The 20,792-nt window shown below is 50.2% G+C and overlaps 10 protein-coding genes across 10 annotated transcripts; 7 read left to right on the top strand and 3 right to left on the bottom strand.

Annotated features, from left to right (window-relative positions):
• Positions 1-1,499: 1,499 nt before the first annotated feature.
• N7473_012594 (uncharacterized protein) lies at positions 1,500-3,162 on the top strand (the record flags this gene model as incomplete). Its single annotated transcript, XM_057158533.1, has 2 exons — positions 1,500-2,000; positions 2,074-3,162. 2 exons carry the CDS (start codon positions 1,500-1,502, stop codon positions 3,160-3,162), a joined length of 1,590 nt encoding a protein of 529 aa, XP_057002487.1.
• A 1,471-nt stretch (positions 3,163-4,633) lies between these two features.
• Positions 4,634-5,156, top strand: N7473_012593 (uncharacterized protein; the record flags this gene model as incomplete). The annotated part of the gene is made up of 2 exons (XM_057158532.1): positions 4,634-5,059; positions 5,088-5,156. 2 exons carry the CDS (start codon positions 4,634-4,636, stop codon positions 5,154-5,156), a joined length of 495 nt encoding a protein of 164 aa, XP_057002486.1.
• A 169-nt stretch (positions 5,157-5,325) lies between these two features.
• Positions 5,326-6,640, bottom strand: N7473_012592 (PCI domain-containing protein; the record flags this gene model as incomplete). Its single annotated transcript, XM_057158531.1, has 2 exons — positions 5,326-5,355; positions 5,411-6,640. 2 exons carry the CDS (start codon positions 6,638-6,640, stop codon positions 5,326-5,328), a joined length of 1,260 nt encoding a protein of 419 aa, XP_057002485.1.
• A 759-nt stretch (positions 6,641-7,399) lies between these two features.
• N7473_012591 (transcription factor IIF subunit TFG2) lies at positions 7,400-8,660 on the top strand (the record flags this gene model as incomplete). Its single annotated transcript, XM_057158530.1, has 4 exons — positions 7,400-7,669; positions 7,730-7,991; positions 8,046-8,242; positions 8,301-8,660. The coding sequence occupies 4 exons, from the start codon at positions 7,400-7,402 to the stop codon at positions 8,658-8,660; spliced, it is 1,089 nt and encodes a 362-aa protein (XP_057002484.1).
• Positions 8,661-9,241: 581 nt separating this feature from the next.
• On the top strand, positions 9,242-10,816 carry N7473_012590 (CCCH zinc finger protein; the record flags this gene model as incomplete). The annotated part of the gene is made up of 5 exons (XM_057158529.1): positions 9,242-9,287; positions 9,348-9,884; positions 9,939-10,050; positions 10,102-10,157; positions 10,242-10,816. The coding sequence occupies 5 exons, from the start codon at positions 9,242-9,244 to the stop codon at positions 10,814-10,816; spliced, it is 1,326 nt and encodes a 441-aa protein (XP_057002483.1).
• A 1,148-nt stretch (positions 10,817-11,964) lies between these two features.
• N7473_012589 (uncharacterized protein) lies at positions 11,965-13,316 on the top strand (the record flags this gene model as incomplete). The annotated part of the gene is made up of 3 exons (XM_057158528.1): positions 11,965-12,212; positions 12,278-12,812; positions 13,011-13,316. The coding sequence occupies 3 exons, from the start codon at positions 11,965-11,967 to the stop codon at positions 13,314-13,316; spliced, it is 1,089 nt and encodes a 362-aa protein (XP_057002482.1).
• A 243-nt stretch (positions 13,317-13,559) lies between these two features.
• On the bottom strand, positions 13,560-14,332 carry N7473_012588 (uncharacterized protein; the record flags this gene model as incomplete). Its single annotated transcript, XM_057158527.1, has 3 exons — positions 13,560-13,737; positions 13,783-14,042; positions 14,108-14,332. The coding sequence occupies 3 exons, from the start codon at positions 14,330-14,332 to the stop codon at positions 13,560-13,562; spliced, it is 663 nt and encodes a 220-aa protein (XP_057002481.1).
• Positions 14,333-15,004: 672 nt separating this feature from the next.
• N7473_012587 (uncharacterized protein) lies at positions 15,005-16,140 on the top strand (the record flags this gene model as incomplete). The annotated part of the gene is made up of 2 exons (XM_057158526.1): positions 15,005-15,180; positions 15,232-16,140. Exons 1-2 carry the CDS (start codon positions 15,031-15,033, stop codon positions 16,138-16,140), a joined length of 1,059 nt encoding a protein of 352 aa, XP_057002480.1. The 5' UTR covers positions 15,005-15,030.
• Positions 16,141-16,877: 737 nt separating this feature from the next.
• N7473_012586 (uncharacterized protein) lies at positions 16,878-17,870 on the top strand (the record flags this gene model as incomplete). The annotated part of the gene is made up of 3 exons (XM_057158525.1): positions 16,878-16,893; positions 17,020-17,637; positions 17,695-17,870. 3 exons carry the CDS (start codon positions 16,878-16,880, stop codon positions 17,868-17,870), a joined length of 810 nt encoding a protein of 269 aa, XP_057002479.1.
• Positions 17,871-18,395: 525 nt separating this feature from the next.
• On the bottom strand, positions 18,396-19,739 carry N7473_012585 (ankyrin repeat domain-containing protein; the record flags this gene model as incomplete). The annotated part of the gene is made up of 1 exon (XM_057158524.1): positions 18,396-19,739. The coding sequence occupies one exon, from the start codon at positions 19,737-19,739 to the stop codon at positions 18,396-18,398; it is 1,344 nt and encodes a 447-aa protein (XP_057002478.1).
• Between the last annotated feature and the right edge of the window lie 1,053 nt (positions 19,740-20,792).

Below are 20,792 nucleotides of genomic sequence, written 5' to 3'. Positions count from 1 at the left end.
TAGGACGACTTCTCTTGACGGAGATCGGACCGACTTGCCGTCAAGCTCCACATTGAACATCTCCACAGTACACGAGGAACGTGGAAGATGTGGATACAATGGAGAAGTGAAGCTACGGTGTCGGTTAGGGTAGCCGAAAGCAGTCTACAGTCCTCGTATGATCCGATCAAATGTTGGTAGGTATGCCGGATATACTGCAACACTAAACTAACAGTCGTAGCCACCCGACCTCACAGAGCCAAGAGTGTCTCTCATATACTAAATGACGAGACTAATTGATCGCCAGGAACTGCAGAACTCTGAAGTCGGCTGGTAACTCTCGTCTCTACGCCACTCTCAACATGAACTTAGTATATCAATCTACCTCTTCATCAGTCTTCTCATATTCAAAACTCAAGATCAAAGGGTAAAAGTTGCCTAAATCGCTAGGGCTCTGTCCAGCTAACCCGTAATGCCTAGGGTTAAACACCACAGTCACCGCCGATACACCAAATTCAGCCACATTCCAAGGAATCGCCCTGCAAAGAGAGAGGGTTACCATTTCCTGATTGACGGCAGAACTTCGGCCGATTGCCCAAAGGGCGTGTCTGCAGTCTTTTAGTTCACTACTGTACTTGTGATATTGACCAATTAGAGTCACTACTCTAACGTTAGTTAGTTAGTTAGATGAGACTAAATCGATCCCGACCCCAGATTGCGCCCCAGGATTCAGTCAACCTGCATTGCGGAGAGTGCGATCGGCACTTACAAACTACAAAACTAATATCCCGAACACAGTCAGATCCTACTTATCATATCTATACATATCATTTATTTTTTAATCCTAATTCTCAAGACTCCTTCGCCTTTCGTGAGTCATCCCGAAACGAATCCCCAAAATCGGGCCGCAAAGGGCAACGGAGAAACGGAGAAATGGAGACAACGGCCGGCCGTAACGGCCAATAGCCAACCCGGAAATTGACGCGGCATCTGGTTGAGGTTTCACTCTCCTTTTTTTGGCTTTTCTTTGCCTTTCTAGACCTCCTCTTACCAGATTTTTGCCCCCGCCGAACTCGGTACGTTTAGCGGTTAGCGGTTAGTGTTCAGCTTTTTTCCGGGGGGATGCAGGCGAACTTTGTCAGTTTCTGGGGATCGTGCACCCACACCTCCGCATTTCCCTTTTCCTTCTGATTTTTTCAGTTATTCCAATCAAATCAGAGGATCCCCATCTTTTCCCCCCAATGCGCCCATATGGGCCTCGCATGGCACTGTCGAACCTGGTGATGTGATAGTCCTAGCCTATCCTGTTCTTCCGGGGTAGTAGATGCCATCTTGAGACGAGGCACACAGAGTGGGTAATACATAAAAGGCCCTTGTCTCCAGCTTCGACGATCTATTGCTTGACTGGATCGTGGCATTCAATTATTTTATATTGTCTCCCTTTCTCATATTGTACTCCCTTTGATCACTTCTTTTATATATCACACATTGTATCCTTTCCTTGTCCAGTCGCCTGCACAATGGAGAAACCTAGCACCGACTTCATCGAAGACACCGATAATCAACAACTCGGCCACATCGCCAACCAGGAAGACCATGAATTGACCAAATGGCAGAGTCTGAAGAAATATCCCTGGACCTTCTTCTGGTGCACCTACGCCGTCTGGTGTATCCTGCTAGTCAGTTTTGAGAATCAAGCTTCCGGTAACGTCACCGGTATCCCGGAGTTCCGGAAGGACTTTGGTCATTACTATGAGGGTGCCTGGGTGTTGGATGCGAAATGGCAGTCTGCGTTTGCTGGTGGTCCTGTCGCGTCGGCTGTTGTTGGTGCTCTGTGCTCGGGTCAGATTGCTGATGCTATTGGGCGCAAGTTGACTATCTTGATTGCTCTTGTCATCAGTGTTGGTGCTGTTACGTTGGAGTTTGTTTCGACGACGAACGAGATGTTCTTTGGTGGAAAATTTCTTAATGGGTTTGCTGTGGGAGCGCTGGCTTCTGTGCCTGTTACTTATGTCGGCGAGGTATGTATCCCTCTATTCATCCATTGACTCATTCAACCTTTGCAAGTTGCTCACATCTAATTTACTTCTATAGATCACCCCGCTCGCTCTCCGTGGTACCCTCACTTGCTTGACAGCCCTCGCCTATGTAATCGGCCCCCTCGTCGTAGCCCTCATCACCAACTCCACCGGAACCTACACAAACCGTTGGGCCTACCGCGCCGTCTTCTGCGCCCAGTACGGCTTCGCTGCCATCGCTCTCGCCGGCATCATGTTCATGCCCGAGTCCCCCTGGTGGCTCGTCTCCAAGGGCCGCGAGGACAAAGCCCGCGCCTCCCTCCGCAAGCTAGGCTACTCCGAAAACGAGACCACCAAGAAATTCGCCCTAATGAAGACCACTCTCGAGGAAGTCCGCCAGGAAACCGAGGGCGCTACCTATCTCGAGTGTTTCCGTCGGTCCAACCTGCGCCGTACTATTATCTCCATTCTCCCGCTGAGCATCCAGGCTTTATCGGGTGTTGTCTTCGCTGCTGGTTACTCTACATATTACATGCAGCTGGCTGGGTATAGTACCGAGATGAGTTTCCGCCTGCAGATCGTGCAGCAGATTGCCTCACTGGTCGGTAACGTCATGTCATACTTTGTCATTGACCGCGTCGGTCGTCGCAACCTTATGTTCTACGGCTTGGCCATCCTCACTGCGATCCTGATGTTGACGGGTGGTCTGGCCGTCGTCGGATCGCAGACTGGTAACCCCAATGCGGCGGGTGCTATCAAGGGAACCGTCGCTTTGATACTCATCTACTGCTGGTGGTATAACATGACCATCGGTGCAGCCGGATACACCATTCTGGCCGAGGTGTCTACTTCCAGGCTCCGTATCAAGACTATTGCCATCGGTCTTGCGCTGCAGAATGCGCTTTACACGATGTGGTCGTTTGTCCTGCCTTACCTGTTTAATCCCGATGAGGCCAATCTCGGTGCCAAGGTGTCTTTCATCTTTGGTGGTCTTTGTGTGATTTGTCTTGTTTATTTGTGGTTCTTCCAGCCTGAGACTACCGGTAGGACTTATGCTGAGCTGGATGAGATGTTTATAAAGGAGGTCCCCGCTAGGAAGTTCAAGACTTACAAGACTGATGCTGAGGCTTTTGGTGTTGCTGCGAAGGGCAATGGGGAGGCTTAGATGATTGATTGGATCCATGTGGTGCACATAATTGGGAGTGTTGGGGATGCCTGGAATGTATGTATTTATGTACAACCTAACTTTTTATATGGACCTTGCTGGTCTCGGTCTGTGATATCTCAGGCGGGACCCGAGGGGAATTTGCTGTTGATAAACACTCGTTTGGAAGACCAATCAAATACAAAGTAAAAGTACATTAATCATTCTCCCTTTGATGTACGTATACAGTCTCCCTTCCTTCCCCAAAAATAAAAGATCAAAATGAAGAAGACTCTTCATAACCACGCCACCTAGATAGATTTCCATGCCGCGAACTCCACCCCTCTGACATGGCAAGATCATGCCTAATGCCTATGCGTTCTTCGATGAGAGGTACCGTTAACGATCTGGCAACTCCCGCACCTCATTTGTTCCCTCCTGGAAACTACCACCACTTGTGATCTTCTCCCCACCATTATGCCGGCGTTTGTCTCTTTAGCTCCCTCCTAGCCTTTAATAGACCACCTCACCCTCCGGATCTTCTTCCCTTCTTCATTCCCTTTTCACCCAACACACCATTTTCCCCACGCCTCTTGCCCCCCTCTCACCTATATACGAGCGTTTATGACACTGCGACTTATATACCGATTCTACACAGAGTATACACCATTCTACCGAGAGAGTGCTGCACACCTGGGATCCGGAACCAAGACATATTTACCTTTCGCTCCTGTGGCTCAAGAGCAGAAAAGCACTCAAGCGGATCTCTCAGTCGGCCAGCCAGGCAGCGGAGTGGCAGCTCTCCGATGGCTTATCGCCTGTCGGCATGGCTGATGGACTCCAGTCAAAAGCGCTTTCAGGACATCCTCCCCCTCCTGTCCTCAAGGCGCTGGTCGAAGTATGCATGACCTGGGAGTCTATTTCCTAGACATTTCGCCATCCCGTTCAAGTCGACTCTGAGCTCTATGCGTTCACCTGGTTGCTGGATCCAATCTCGATGGAAGAAGTTCCCTTGTGCACAAGACCACCGTCAATAAAATGCCATTCAACCAGATTTTCCAGCCGGCCAGGCTTCGGAGTTGCAGATACCCTCCACTGGCTTATTACCTGTCGACTTGGTGCATGGTCTCCAGTCAAAAATGTATTCAGAACCCCTCCCCACCCTGATACCATCATTCATCAAGGTGTGCATGACTTGCGAGTCTCTTCCCTAGCCAATTTGCCATCCCTTCCAAGTCGACTCTGAGCCTTATACGTTCACCTGGTTGCTGAATCGAATTTTTGTCAGAAGTCTTTTGTGCACAAGACTACCGTCAACGCAAGGCGGTGCATTCGTGGTGGCCGAGCTTTCCAGAGTTGAGGAAGATGTGGACTTGCGCGAGCACTCCATGGGCAGCAATGATGCAGGTAGTTGGCAGACAGACGTTGCGGGCTTGTCAGTGATTGTTGGACTTGATCATCGTCCAAGCGGAGCAGCAGGCGTACATGAGATATGATACAGCACGCTCAAAGGCGATATATTGGTCTTCAACACTATCATGAGGCGACAGGTGTCCAAACCGGCGAAAGTGGGACGCATCGTGTGTGGCTGGCACGGCCAATGGAACCCGACTGCAGAGGAGCTTTGGCTCGTGCTGTATTTCTGACCCAGATCCCGGAGACCGACGCTTTGTTACCGTCGATCACTTCCTCCCTTTCTTCGGTGAATCGATTCGGGGAACCCGTCCATATTGGTATGCACGTCGGCGCGAGCGACGCCGTATGCTGTGGTGAAGCAAATCGGGTCAGCGCACAGAATGAGGTTATATCGTCACCAACCTGTCTCCTGGTTGCCGCCACAGAATCCGGATTTGGCTGGGACTATGGGGAGAGCAGTTCGAGACATGAGTCGCGAAATGTCAGCTCTCGCTGGATTCCTGTATGCGATGTACGTCAGGAAACATCAGGCCCTGCGAAACCAGGAGCAGGAGCATGCGACATGGATGGAAGATTATTACCAGAAAGCGTTCGGGTGAGGAGATACCAGATCAAGATTGGGGATTGTTCAACGCGGATCTGTTCGGCCGTAACAAGACAGAGTATCCAGTCATTCTACCAATTTATGTACTTCTACGGAATTTCGAAATATTTTCATCAGTGTGTAGATTAGGCATCAATTCGTATCATTTCGTCGTATCTGGTCTATCAATGTACCATCTGGCTAGTAGCAAAATCCTGGGTAAATGTCAGCATGGAAGTAATGTTTCACCGATAAAAGGTTGTCACTCACTGGGAACTGGTCGGCAATACTGGTCGCAACACGTTCAACATCTTCAGCGAGCTCCTGTACTCCTTGGTCCCATTGACGCAGGCTCGCTCCATTTGCACCAGATCCAGCCGCAAGCTCCGAATCAAAGGAGATGATTCCATCAATCTGGTCGATTCGACCACGAAGACGACCCTGCTCTACCATTCGCGCGGCGTAAGCCTCCGCCTTCTCGCCAGCGGAGAAATCGCTTGATGACTTGAGTCCCAGAATCTCACCAAGAGCATCGACATTGATGTTTTCATAGAGCTTGCTGGCAGCCACGAGGTTATGCTCGATGACCGCTTTGTCGAGAACGGTGGTGCCATCAGCGGTAACGGCTAGCTGGTGGGGGGCGAGCTTCTTGGAAAACGCAGCGACTTCGTCAGCATTGAGGAGGCGGTCCAGGAACATCTTCTCCAGGATTGAGAATTCTTCGACTGATGACGCACGGTCATCCTTGTACAGGCGAGAGAGCGATCGTGAACGCTGAGGGCCGGCGGGGGCCAAAACTGCACAGCGGATGGCGGCTGAAAGCGCGGCGAGTCGATCACCTTCATCGACGCCAGGGGCCAAGCTGACATTAAAGTATTCCTGCGCAGCATCTAGGAACCGCCGGCGGGCATCGAGAATCCGGGCCTGCGACAACTGGAAATACAACTTGGAATCGTGGTCTTCGAGCTTGCTGGGCAAGTTCTTGATGCGATTCAAGAATCCCTCCGCATTGGTGGTATCATCGTCCTCCAGGTAGTATCGCACGATGCGAATCCACAGTCGAGCCTTGGCCGCATCAGATACCAGTCGCTGGGAGCTGTCAATGTTGATGCCCGACAGCGCCCGCGCCGCAGCACTATATTCTTCCTGTGACTCATATGCTTCTGCGAGAATCTCGCGAATCTGTGAATCTTGTTCCTCCACCGATGTAGCGCGCGACTGAAGCAGTGTGACAGCGTGTTGTCCAGTCTTGATCTTGACTTCTGGGTCGAACTTTTGCAGGGCAGCGATGAAGGAATCGAGTAGCGGACGAGCTGATGCAATGCTGATTTCTTCGTTCAGAATGGAATCGAGGTAGTAGACGATATCTTGGGCGAGCTCATCGCCGGATGAGCGAGACACGATGTCATTGAGGAGGTTGTTGTATTGTTCGAGCTTGGTGGGTTGGTGGGAGAGGGCTTCGATAGATGCTAGAGCGGCAGCAAACTTTTGAGACGCCATAGTTGAGTATGGAGGGTTGTCTCTCTGAGGCGAGAGAAGATGTGGCCGCCTTTCAACGGAGCTTAGACCAGGTAGTGACGCTGGAGAGTTGGAGAATGCGGGTGGGTTGGAGATGGAGAGTGGATGGCCAGGCTTATCGATAAGCAAAGGCGGAGAAGAGAAGCCGTTTGGTATCATCAGGAGGTAATGGCCATAGCAGAGTGCAGCAATGAATTTGATGGAGGATTTGATCGGTATGACGTTTTGAAATACGCGTCTCAGAACTTGGGCTTCTTTGTTTCAAGTCAGGTTCGACTGTGTTGCGTAGATATATAGCTGACATTATCAGACGGTACGATCTAGATGTTTCACATGCAGCTACCAATATCAGGTGTAATAGTTTAGCTAGATGTCATGGGATTTTGATCCCTCGAACAGTACAGCTCAGCCCACTTGCTTCGTTACATTTTGTCTCCGCAATGACCAAATACCCATATTGGATGAAAGAAAGAGCATGAAGTCATCGGAGGCCCCCAGGAAGTTAGATCAACGTGATAAAGCGGCTCTTCCACTCACCGCCTGCCCAGTCCAGCTGCCCAGTTGATAGCTCTCTGCCCGCTTTGTGGCGCGACTTCGACTTCGCTCCTCTCACTCCAGCTCTTCTCATCCACTCTCCCTTCTCGTCGCATATCCCAACTCAGTCTCTCCGTGATCGCAAACTAGATTCATTCCTCATCAAATCTAAATCAACAACTGCACTCGCTTCCTCCAACCGCCACCATGGCTCAGGTCAAACCAGACCCGGATGCCATGTACATCAAGCCCGACCCGGATAGCAAGGAGGCAGTCCTTGCCGACCTAGAAGACGATGATATCTACGAAGATGCGGGAGATCTGGACTTTTCAGCATCAGCACAGAATGTATGGCTCTCACGACTGCCGCAGCAGCTCTGGGACCATTGGGCAACGATGGATGAGAATGCGGATGATGACGAGGAGATTGAGATCGGAACAATCAGGATAGAAGGTGAACCAGGGGATCTCAAGCGGGTATGTCGCAATTCACTTGCTTTCAGCTTTCAGGTGCTCACACTCTTTTGACGTGCACAGGTTAGCGTGCGACTCCACAAACGCGAAGGCAACGAGGACATTCCCAAAGACTACACCCTGCAAAAGCAGGCCATCTCCACAAATGCGGCACACATGACCCAAAATACCTTTGTTTTCACGGAAAAGGACATCCCCGGAGTTGAAAACCGCCTAGCGTCATTTGGAGAGAAGCGCTCAGCCTTGTATGAAGCTATGAAGCGTGACGCGCGGAGGAGGCAACAAGGCAAAAAATGGGAGCCCTACGTGCGGAAAACGGTTCCAAGTGCGTTATACCCATGATCTCGTGGTTGTGACAGCTTTGTTGACATTTTCCTAGAACAAACGGCCCTGGTCGGACAAGTCAGCGAGGAGTTCAACTTCTTGCCAGTCGAGAACGAAGAACTACGACGAATCTCTGAAAAAGCAGCCGTCGAAGCTATGAAACCGAAAGAAAAGGTCCAATACATCGACGATATTAGTCCCGACATCACAAATGCAGCCATTCTCCTTCCCTCGAACAAGGGCCACTTTGTGGTAAGTCTTGCGCTCTTTGCAGTCTGGTCGCATCTTCAACTGCTAATGACTTCCTCAGCAACAACTCAAGTCGACCAAGGCCAAGGCCCAAGAGAACAAGTCTATCCGTATGCCTCAGAACGAGCTGCTGGACAAGATCTTCGAGTGCTTCCGAGAATTCCGATACTGGCCATTTAAGACCCTCAAGGCCAAGCTGCAACAGCCCGAGTCATACCTCAAGGAAACCTTGGAGATGGTTGCTCACCTGGTCAAGTCTGGCGACTTTGCCATGACCTGGGAGCTAAAGCCTGAAGCTCAGCATGCCAACTATGCCTCCATGTCATATGACAACGTTAAGGACGAGAAGCCACCTGACATGGATGACTATGATGATGCTTCGGAGGAGGATCCTACGGGTATGGTAACGGATCATGATTAAAAAGAAGCTTTAGCGAAGCTCTCCACCACGTGGATTGGATTAGAAATCTACCCACCTTAATACTTTTGACATGAATGCACACTTGTGGTCATCGCAGCTTTCTTTAGGTTGCTAACAGGTTGGGTCGAGAAGTAAATGGCCCCGTAAACTATGTAAGAGAGAGCATGCTTGCTGTGATTCTGACAGGTAAATGATAAAGAAAAACCTGGTACTCGCAAGAGCCGGGATTGATTTTCAGTGGTATTTCCGGGATGATATGTCTTCCCATTTGAAAATCGCCATTCAACTGTAAGAGATGTCTTGCTAATCATAAAGATGAGCTTGATTGTTTATGTTTGGCTTTGCGATTGCAGATCATGTCACGTGATGTGATTGATATCTGCCCCACGTGATTGAATCCGCCACTAGCGGCTATGGGTGCGTCGTCATTTCGCAGCTTCCAACCTTCTCAGCAGCTCTTTCGTTTTCCACTGTTTTCCAACTCCCATAGATCCCCAGTCCGCTCGTAGACTGATTCTCATCTTTCCTTCTTCCTCGTCTACCACTACTAACCACCCAGTTCCTGACTTGATCAGCTCACCATGACAGAAAATGATGAACTGTTGGCCAGGATTGGCCAGCTCGCAGGTGAGCTGCCAGCGACCTCAGTTTCGTCTCAACAATATTGCTCACACATCACTTTCGCAGGCCAAATCAACAGGCACAGAACTCAGTCTACCCAGCCTTCATCTCACCAGTCGCAATATGTGTCTCGTCATGCCCCCTCTCACCCAGGATGGGCACCTTACTCTCGAGGCAGAGGAAGAGGTCGTCCTGCGGCACCTCATCGAAATCGCACCCTTGTTTTGAACAATGGAACACCTGTATCCGGTCATAGCAACGCCTCCTCACCTGGTCCATCCAGCGACAACGAAGGCGAGACGCGTCAACCGACAACTTCCAACGGCTGGGTCGCAAAACGCGATCGTCATATGCAGCTGATCAACTCTGCTGTTTACGACAAGGAGAAAAAAGCCCGTGCCAAGGCTATGGAGGAGACTCGGAAGTTCAAGGAGCAAAGACGTGCCGAACGCGAACAGACCAAGGTTCTTCGGTACGCGCAGGCTGCTGGTGCTCGTGCGACGGTGTCGACCACCGCGCAACCTGCGGCTGCTCATCAGATCCTTGTCAATGAAATTCCCTTCAAGATTACACACGGCGGCAGCAAGCTAGTTCGGGTATCAAGTATGAGAGCCTTGCACGATCCGTGTGTTCCTGGAACTTGCTTACCTGTTCTAGATGATCCCAACACGGCCAACACCACGCCAAAGCGAGTCAATGTGGCTGGTGTGACATTCGTCCGAAGCAAAAATGGCAACCTCCACCGTCTTGGAGCCGTGGCCTCGAAACAGTGCGTCTTTGACTCGGTAAACACTCGAGTCTGTGCTAACTCCTACCGAAGAAATCCGACCACCGTCAAGAAACGCGCCGAGCTATGCAAAAGATTCACCACGACCGGTATTTTACTTTCCAACGGACCGCACCCTGCTCCGCCAACCTCTCCACTTCAAGTGGACACTAACTTACACTTACCCTTTCTAGGTACATGCTACAAGGGCCCATCGTGCCCATTCGTCCACGATCCCAGCAAAGTAGCCATCTGCAAGGACTTCCTTCAGACAGGCCAATGCAGTGCCGGTATGAGCTGTGACCTCTCCCACGAACCCTCACCCCATCGCTCTCCCACCTGTATGCATTTCCTTAGAGGCCGGTGCTCCAACCCTGACTGCCGCTACTCGCACGTCCGTGTGACACCCGGCGCCCCAGTTTGCCGTGCCTTTGCAACCCTAGGATACTGCGAGAAAGGCGCCTCGTGTGAAGAGCGACATGTGCACGAGTGCCCGGACTACGCGAACACTGGTACCTGCCCTAAGAAGCGCTGCCAGCTGCCCCACGTCGACCGTGCTGGCCAGATCCGCAAGGCTGCTGCTGCCGCAGCGAAAGCCGAGGCGTCGGCTAACGAGGATGAGTCTGACCAGTCTAGCGAGGAGGAAGATTATGATGCGATCGACTCTGATGATGTTGACTCGGATGAGTTTGATGATGTATCTGTTCAGCTGCTTGAAGGGGTTGATAGCGGCGAGATGGCACAGCAACATGATTTTATCAGGTTCTGAGCAGCTTCAACACCGACTCGCCCATTACGGACGGATATCATCTCTTGGCGATTCGTAGTTGCCTGGATAGCGTTGTTTTGTCTTTTTTTCATGCATTGCCCCCTCCCCTCAGATGGTTTTCAGCAAAGCCTATGATACCCTGGAAGAACACAAGAGAAATTGAAAAAAAGAGAGAAACGATAGGAAAGAACAGCGAGAAAAAAAATGGAGTATTATTAGTACATATCTGTCGTGGAAAATCTCCGGAGTACATACTGTAACAATTGTGTTTGGAAACAAAGACCGCTGGCTTGAAGGTCTCAATTCATTTGCCGACTCTGCTGTCTATAGCAAGTCAACCTTGAAAAGATCTATTAGGACTCATTCTACTTACAATGGGGAGTGAGGTAGTGCCTGTCTACTGACAATGATAGCTTTGAATTAACTTGGGAAGCGTTGTTCTGGATATCTTTTACATTTGCTAAGATCCTGTCATACATCGGCCCGGGCCAAGGAAGGGCCTAAGAAATAAAAGGGGCGTCATCCAGGTTCTCTAAGGGTCATGCGAAGAGGGCTAGTGAAAATAGTGTAATTAGAGTCGTGATCTCAGGGTCGGAAGCTCGGCAATTACTCGATCAATTCCGACTTTTATTTGTGTTTTGGACTATCTCGCGGTTAAGCCAGGGCCGTGTTTGTGTAGGAAGTAGTAGTAACGAGTTCGTAGTCCTTATGAATATGTGTGGTGATATACCGAATTCCCGTGTCTGATTAGGTCTTCTTCGACCTGCGGACCCTCAATTTTCAAGGTTCTTTGGGCAAAGCTTAGCCCTATCGCTAGCCCTATCAGTATCGGCAGAGAAGGGAACAGGATCCACCGGCCCATTCCATTCTTAGCGAATGGAAACAGTCGGCGTATATATAATTAACCTGAGGCCCTCAAGTCCCTAGCAATCCCCGGGAGGGGGACAAAATGCGTGTCTTTGGTACACCATGTCTCACTGTAATCATCAGCCTTGCTTTGCCATTCCCTGCGGCCACTTACGAGGATCTGAATTACAACGCTTCCCTGCACTTTCGACCCGATTATTCGACCCGATAATGTAACATCGCTTCATGACCCGTACTACTGGGTTGGCTCTTACTACAATGGGACTGCCGAGTTGGGATTGATGCCTTTTACGGGCCTCGCCGTGGGGAATAGCTCTCAGTGTTCGTCACTCGCTAATACTACCATCACCGTGCAATATGACACTATTCTCGCCCTCACCGAGCCGAGCGCCTCCCTGAACCGTGGCAGCGACCTCGTGAATGCTTTTCTCCTTCTCTGGCACACTGGCTTTGACTTTTCCTCTATTACCAGTTATGGTTTGCAGCTCATCGATCTCGTATCCTTGCAATGGGATCTCTTCTCTTCTGAGTGAGTTCTCCCATTCCCCACAACACTGATCTCTGACCACAAAAAACTAACTATGAGGGTATCAGACCTCTGTATCGTGGGTATTTATATCCTGGAAACTTTTTCAACTGGAAACTCAAAGGCAGCAAGCCATACCGACTCTCGAGCACCATCACCACAGACTATGGTGGCCTCGGGGACATCATAGTCAACATGACGAACTGTACCAACACGGAACTTGTTCCGTGGTTAGTCTTTTTGAATTATGGGACCCTAGGGAATGGTACCTCTGTCGGAGATATCGGGTGGCCGAATATGACAGTCAACCTGAAGTTCGACCGCGCGACGGCAAACTATACTGTCCATGTTTACTTCGAGGCCTATCGACTTTTCGGCAAAGGTGAAGATAAATTCGGCGGTGCCCCTGCTCAAGGGCAATTCACTTTGCGATTCGCGGGTATATTAGATGCCTACCACTCGGATGTCTTGGACAACGACACGACCACACCGACCTGGCTGCGTACGGTTGGCTTCAATAACAATTCGCAAAACATCGGATTCACGGGGGCAGCGGGGAGGATGTGTTCCCTCGCGGATGCGGGCTCATGGGCTCTTGCCTTGGTGATAACGCAGGTTGTGTGGCTTATCCTCAGTTAACATTGAATTTTGTCTTGCTATACATTCGAGTACCCCGGAGCTGGATGGGAGCTAGCCAAGCAGATCATGACGGATGCGATTAGTGGCAATGGCCAGACCAAGCTGACAGACACCTACGGCGTGGATCTTGAGAGCCTGTACACCATCTCGTACACGTGCTAGAACACTACGGGCACCTACGGGGGTTCCTTCGCCGTGGACGTCATAACGGCCTCCTCAACACTGCCAACTTGCTTCTACAACCTGCCCGTCTTCACTGTCGAGACCTCGGACGAGCCTACCATCAACAACTTCCTGTCCTCGCCTTGTCTCGTGTACGAGCAGAACCAGACCGCTGAGATCGCTGAGCCGGGCGTCACCTGGTTGCCGAGTAATCTGGCGGATGTCTTTGTTCTGAATTTCTGTGAGCGTGGGCAGCTTTCGAAGGAATGGCTAGACTGCCCAGGAATGCAGCGCAGTCTAGCCTAGCTAGAGGGTAAATGGCTTATGGGAGGCACGCGGAGGGGAGGGTTGAGATTGCACTCTTCCATTGATGGATAGTGTATGTATGAAACCACTTGTATCTAGATCGTCAGAAAAAAATGTTTACCCCTGCTGTGTATGCCTTTTTCGATTCCCCCCTTTTCAATAAGTTGAGGCTATATCTGATAATGCAAATATGGTTGGCTGGTGGGGTATAGAGTAGCGACATGTGTGACCACAACCATCTGCTTAAGGTTGAGGGACATGTGGTTCGCGTTCGCTATTCATCCGCTCCTCCTGGCGTAAGACTTTGATCGTAAACTCGACAGTAATCTGCCCCGTCGGGAACCTCCAAGTACTGCTGTCCTGCCGTATCTTGCGGACTGCACTCACTAGGGCTCTTAGGACGAACAGAGCATGAACGATACTACTCGAGTCAGTACAGCCCCTGAAAAAGCCAGAGCTAACATACCCGAGCATAATCCCAAACGCAAACCCAACCCTCAGCAGAACATCCACAACCGCCGACCTACACTGCTCTATGCTATTTGCGCCCACACCAGACGGACAAGCAGGACGAAAACCCAACTCCTGAAACCCACGTGTCGCGAACGCGGCACACCACATACCAACCAAGGCGTCAACAACGAAGGCGAAGAGCGCATAGAGCCCGCTGGGTTCTTTACGATGGCGGGCGATGTTTAGTGCTAGGCTGATAGCGGAGAGGATGCTCTGTCTTTCTGTTAAACAGTACTCCTTTATGAGGGAAATGAATGGAATAGCGGCGGGAAGAGTACCAAGTTGAAGACAAAATTGGCACATTCGCCGGTTGCCCAGTCGAGCCCGGGCCCGTTAGGAGAGCATTTGATCCAGATGCTGGTGGTAATGGTAAAGAGGAAGCTAAAGAGAGAGGTTGCGATAGAGAGGATTGTTAGGCCTGTTCTACGCGAGAAGGAGGGTGGAGGATCCGGAGATGATGAAGTTAAGAGAGGAGTAATTTCCCCTGGAGGAGAAGTTTCCATTGTTATGGGCGAAATGGTATTTGAGGAGAGAAGAGTAGCGGATGTTGACGCGTGTTGTGGTTAAACTGGAGATTAGCGCTTATGGTGTCGGCTACGCCAAGCCATTGCGGCCACCTCTCTTTACTGCGAAACAGTCTGCTTTCCTCTGCAGGGACAAACCCTTCTTTATGTGTTTAGTGCAAAGGTCTCAGTTCCATCGCCTCGGGTGATCCCGCTGGCCCCCGAACTCCACGTGATCTTTCTACTTAAATCCCAAGGTGCGAGGTGCCACCAATCCCGCCGAAATAACTGACCGTCTGAGTTAACTTATATCTTATTGTGAGGATCGGTGCTTTTCTAGAAGACCTCACTACACACTCCTTTTATAGAGGTACGGCCAAGCAGTGCAAATGAGACAACCGGCTCCGTGAACTTCGCATCCCTCCAAAGTTTCACACTAGGGCCTGGCGAATAACTACGCGAGCAATCAGGAACCAATCAGGCACTTTGTTGACCTCGAGGGGAAAGAATCCTCCAGTATTTGGGGGCCGTCAACGGCTGATAGCAAATCAGAAGCACGATATTCTGACAGCGTGACAGGGTCTAGTGTATGCACTTATGTAAGACCACACAGCCCCTCCTTGTCACAAAATGAGGCTCCTCTTTTCGACAATGATTCTTCCTCCTCCAGATGAATCTATTCCTGCCAGTCAAACGTCATGGCATCCGGTAGCAGTCTTCTCATACGCCGGGACACTGGTACAATAGATATTCGACTTGAATACCGTGACCAATCTCAGGTAATTGGATTGATAGGCACCCTGGTCATCATTTCCACGGCCGTTGCGTTTGGGTTTGCCATTTTCTGGGTAAGTCGATTAGGACTAGAAACAAGAACTATTTAAGCTCATCGGTGATAGGTTGACTACACCTGTAACCATGTTATTGGGACTCTGGCTGCCGTCGAAGACTCGCACCCCGAGAACTATGTTCGCCTCGAAGGCGAAAATTCTAACGATTCCTGCGACCCAACTGATCTCAATTTCATTCCTCTGGTAGCCACTAAGCCCATCACTAGCGGGCTACGGTCAGGCATTAAGCACTTGCGCGCCCGTGGCGGCATCTGGTCGTGCTTCCGTGGATTTCGTATGTTCCTGGCCTTCACGAGTGGTGGTACGGTCGTGGGCTTTCTAGTTCCAGCTACTATCCGTATTCCGATCCACTTCTCTATCCGTTTATTTCTTGGGCAGTTTGTCGCTAGAATGCTCTTTGCCACCTGGCAGATGGCCTGGGTGCATCTTGTGATCGCCGATAAATCTCCTCGGAGATCCTACCGGCGGATGCTTGGCCTTCGGCATTGGTCTAGGATTGCCCCTGCGGCAGCTTTATACAATGTCCTTATGTGCGCGTCTTTCTCTATACCTTTAGCCGCTAGAAGCTTCGTCGGTTGGACCGTTACGAATGTATTTGCCGCTCGGGGATTTAAAGAGCTTCTCAATGCTCTGATCAGCATTCTTCCGGGTATCTTCTTCTTGTTGGTTTCTATTCACGCCAGGGCTATATACACCCGGGTGGCTGCTTCTATGCTGCCCGAGGAGGACGACCCTATTGTACCTTTCGACCGCCTTTTCGGTGGCAAGACAAACCTCAACATGGCTAGGGGAGGTGACAAGCTGGGTCTGAAAGATGCTTGGGTCACGTTTGAACGGTCTGCTCGCTCTCGCTTTTTTAGAACTATCCTCAAGGCTCTGGCTATTGAGGTTGCACTGGGCGTGGTCGGGACTATTCTAGTAATGGGCGAGGTGTTTTTCATGAACTCGATTAGATAGACCTCGTCTTCTCGCTAGTCTGTCCCACGCCACTAAAGAAAGGAAACCAAGAAACCGGAATTCACTGAGATCAGTTTATCTAGGAGAACAGATGAGGAGAAAAAAACGGAAATAAGCACGTCGAGGCCTGTATAGGCAATTGGAACGAATGACAAAGGCTGGTCCTGAAAACGTCTAATAGTGAATTTCAAATCATCCTCATTTGCAATGAAGGTTCAATTCCCATCGGTAGAATAATGAAGTGTTCCTCGGAATAGCTATGTATATTCTAAGATTCTCGCTAGAAGAGATAAGTCTTTGGGGAATTTATGCTGCACATTGCCCTCGTCGCTGATCGAAGAAAAATACCTTCCTGCATGTAGAACAGTCCTGATGGTGTCTGGTCACTCTGCAAAAAGCTCAGGACACTGTAATGTATTGTATCGTAGCAAGAGAACGAGCCGTCCAAGTTCAGCGGGGATTTGCCTTGGGCAAGTATTCGTTGGCCGTTCTGTTACTGTACCCGCCGGTTTGGCCGCCACTAACACAGAAGCCGTCCTCTCTGGATTTGAAGATCTACGCAAGCGAATTCTCTCAACACACGAGTGCATAGAGTCAGCCGCGGCGACTAGCGTCCGCTTCACCGTGGTTCCTCGATGTTTTCTTAAATTCTCTTTACTGACGAGCACCTTGAGGGAGTTGAGAACGCTAAAAACTCCCGTTTCATCCTGATATATATATTTTCCAAATCCGGGAGAATGGCCGGATCAGCCAGTTCACAGCTAATGACGGCAAACTAGTGCCGGACTTTGTCTTCGATCTGCCCTGCCCTGCCCTATCCATATCCTCAAACCTTGAGACTAACCCGAATTGAATACTGATCATCTTTAAAAAAATCAGATCGTTTAGCCAACGTTGCAACGTTTCTGATCGAAGGTGGTCTTGTGGGGGCTAAAACCTCCGATAAACCAAATCTCTTCTGCACTGATGATTTCGCCGTTGTCCCCAAATACGGTGGGAACGACCTCGCCTTGGACGGAAACGGAAAGGAGATGGTAATTAGCTACGACGAGGACGGAGACCCTGAGACAGGGTATACAGTTGCCGATGTCTACCCTCATATCCAAGCAATGGGAGACAACATCACGCCTTACTGGGTCTCTTTATTAAAGGGATACACCTTCGCCACGGGGCCATACGTGAAACTATGTGATAAAGAGAAGCGGCAGGGAATCACTAGCCGGGCTGACTCATACCCTAATACCGAGGCTGGTAGCCCAAAGAGGTTCACATATGCATCTTTCAACCGACATATGCTTCTTTGCCCAAGATCTTTCACTAATGAGGCCGGGAAAGGCCCTCACTCGCAGCCCACGGTGGCAGGATTGGTAACCAGTACCAGTTACCCCAGTAAGGGTGATGCGCGATCCATGGATCGTTTTGGTACGCTCAGCTGTACATTGTATCATGAGTTGTTCCACATTGTCGATTCTGCGGGAACTGATGCGGATAATGGCCGTAAGTAAACTGCGCTCTTTTTCTCATCTCCTTCCCCCAGCTGATCTTGCTACCCAGTTTACGATGCGATCAAGATTATGCTCGCAGGAAAGAACAAAGATGATAACCTGGTCAATGCTCCGGAGCCATATGTTCTCCTCGCTCTAGCGGCCTACATGTATGAGAATCCGCCTTCTGGTGCAACAGCGATGTGGTACTGGCCGATTGGTGGTTGGCAGCAACTGCAGAGCTGAGATCCAAGCAGTGACACTTATACAGGATGTATGGATAGGAAATACCATGAACTATAGTAGACGAGTAGTAGAACGAGCCAAGTACATAAAGCTATCTTTGCTACATAGTGCTACTAGCCCGTTCCGACACGGCCAAATAAGCGTACTCGCTGCTAACGATAAAAAGCAAGACCAGTCTAACAGCCCCTCACGTTAACCTATACTTCTACCACTGTCGCATCTTAGCAAGTTATAGGCCCGCCTACTAGACTCCGCAGCTGAGTAGCCAGGATATGACAAACCTGATACCAACATAAACAGACCAAATTCAATCATAGGAGGCGGAGCGCTATGACTACTTTAGGCCCTTGGGACATATTTACCGCGTAATAATCCGCCAGATAACATTGCATTTTGCATTTTCTTGATTCGGGGAAGTGAGAATAAGGAGAATTAAGACCTGTCCAATGAGCCTTCTGATGCTAACCTAGTGGTCTATAATTTTACCATTCAGGACTTTGTTCCCCTCCAACCAGATTTCCTTATTCATTGAGATGGCCTGTGATACGTCCAACCCTCGAACTGCGCATATAACCATGTGCCAACCTCTCGTTTCGCCCCTTGATCTCGCAGGAAATTTGTCGTCTCCTGATCTCTCAGTTGTTCGGCCAACGCAAGTGGACCCCCGATTACCCATGTCGGAAGCTCTTCGATCCAACCGCGGTACTCAACATTGATATCGGCGCCACGTGCGACCAGCAATTTGACTAAATTTGTATATCCGCGAAGGACTGCCCGGATTAACGGTGGTATCAGTATGTCATCTATAGCATCATGGCTATCGTCAAAGGCCTGTGTTGGCGTGGAATGGTCGCCCTGATCAAAATCCGGTAGTGTACCGTTATCCAGCAGGATATGAGCGATCCGCCCATCAGGGTAATCCATGCTGAGCGCAAGGGCTCGCGTTCTCTGCAATCGTGATGTTCGGCCAACAAGCATCTGAACCATCTCCTCGTGTTGCTGCAGGACGGCTTTCAGCAAGGGTATAGCCTCCTTATCCCCAGTCCAGTAACTCGGGTCCGCCTTGCCTCCCGCCAGCAGTAATTGGAGAAGTCGAGTATCTCCCTTATCTACTGCCCAAACCAGTGGTGTATATACCCCAGGAACTTGGCAACCTCGGAATACATAATTGAGGCCAACTCCAGTGGCCAGGAGGAGTGGAAGAATATCCCCGTGTCTTTCAACTATTGCACACTGAATAGCATCTTGTATCTGCGGTGTAGTTGGCCGGGTCGAATCAGGACCATAGTGGAGTAAAAGATCCACGACCTCCTTCGCACCTTGGAACGCTGCAATCTGGACCGCGACGTGCCTTCTATCTTGACGAGCGCCTCGGCTAAGCAGAGTCCGGACGAGGTTCGCATCGCCATGAAGCACGGCAAGACACAACAGGGTAAGGCCCTCTGGATTTCTCATATTGACGTTGCATCCTCTCCCAATCAAAAGTTCCACAATATCCAAATGTCCGTGTTGGGTAGCGAGATACAGTGGATGCGGCGGTGGGTATTTGTTGAAGTGGGACGGCGTGCTTAACCCATGATTTCCCCGCGGTCCGCCGGTAGAAAATTCTCCGGTGGAGGTTGAAGTGGGGGCTATTTCGGCGCCGTAGCTCAGGGCCTTCTGTAGAATTTCCATGGCTCCATGCTCCGCCGCCCACGCGATGGCCGCGCTCGGGGGACATCTGGCATCTGCATGATAGAGGATTGGGTCAAATATGGCATTGAACCGACGGCCTGCGCAGGCTAATGCACGGAGAGTCCGGAGCGATGTGACGTTCCTCCCAATTTCATGTAATATTTCCGTTGGTAGGCCCTCTGGGGAAGGAGACATCATCATCACTAGCGGAGGGAAACTTGTTGTTTGTAGTTTAGGTGGGCTGAGGGTTCTCGGCAACCCTTAAAAGGTTGAGACAAGGTTGCCAAGACACGAGGTAAGCTTAATTCAGTAACCTTGGCGGCTTCGGTTAACTTAATTAATCTATTTAGTCTATATCTGCAGCTAGTCGCTAGAGGTTACGCGTTCCTCCGGGTGAGCATACGTACTCCCCAGGCAGGGTGTAACAGTGCCCTTTTAGCTTTAGACTAACAACTGCATTCCGCGAGGTACATCCGTTGGACTCGGGTAAAGAGACTCGCTAGTGACATCCGAATCTTCTTGGCGTAATTAACCAACCAAATGGGGAAAGTATACTAGATTCAAGCCGACGGGGAATAAAGGCTCCGTTATGCTGTATCAATCCCCTTCCAGACACGAACGTACCGCCATTATGCCGCCTGTTATAATTATCCGTACAATATCTATTTTAGACTACTATCACAGCCCGATACAAATTCTTCCTTGCACAATTACGTTTTCCAACTTGATATGGGCGCTGCTGGCTGTCCTCTCTCTAGTCCATGGATACGTGGTTTCCCTTCCAGGCACTGCTGCCCCCGGAACGACGGATGACTGCAGTGAATGGATTGAGTACTCATCCAGTCTTACCTGCGCTCTAATTGAACAATACTTTGGCATGACAGAGGCTGAGTTCGAAGCATGGGTGAGCCAGCTAGCCCCCTTCCAATAACCACTCATTCTCGCACTGACATGCCAACAAGAATTCGATTGTTACTGAGCTTGGATCCGGCTGTACCCTAATCGAGGGACTGTATTACTGTGTCCAGGTCAACTTCACAACGATCACTGTTAGCTCAACAAATCCAATTTCAACTACCACAGCACTTGCAACATCCACAACATCATCCACCGTAGTAACCACCACAACCACCACAACCACTACAAGCACAACTACTACCAATGCCATCGCCACCCCCACCCCCTACGAAATCGGCATGGCAGATGACTGCGACGCTTTCCACCTGGTCATTGACCATTCTTTCATGA

Source organism: Penicillium subrubescens (assembly GCF_028828155.1).
Source record: "Penicillium subrubescens strain IBT 31985 chromosome Unknown utg000011l_segment0_segment0, whole genome shotgun sequence".
Classification (NCBI taxonomy): domain Eukaryota; kingdom Fungi; phylum Ascomycota; class Eurotiomycetes; order Eurotiales; family Aspergillaceae; genus Penicillium; species Penicillium subrubescens.
The sequence above is the reverse complement of the archived record's forward strand: the minus strand, read 5'-3'. Positions and strand labels throughout refer to the sequence as shown.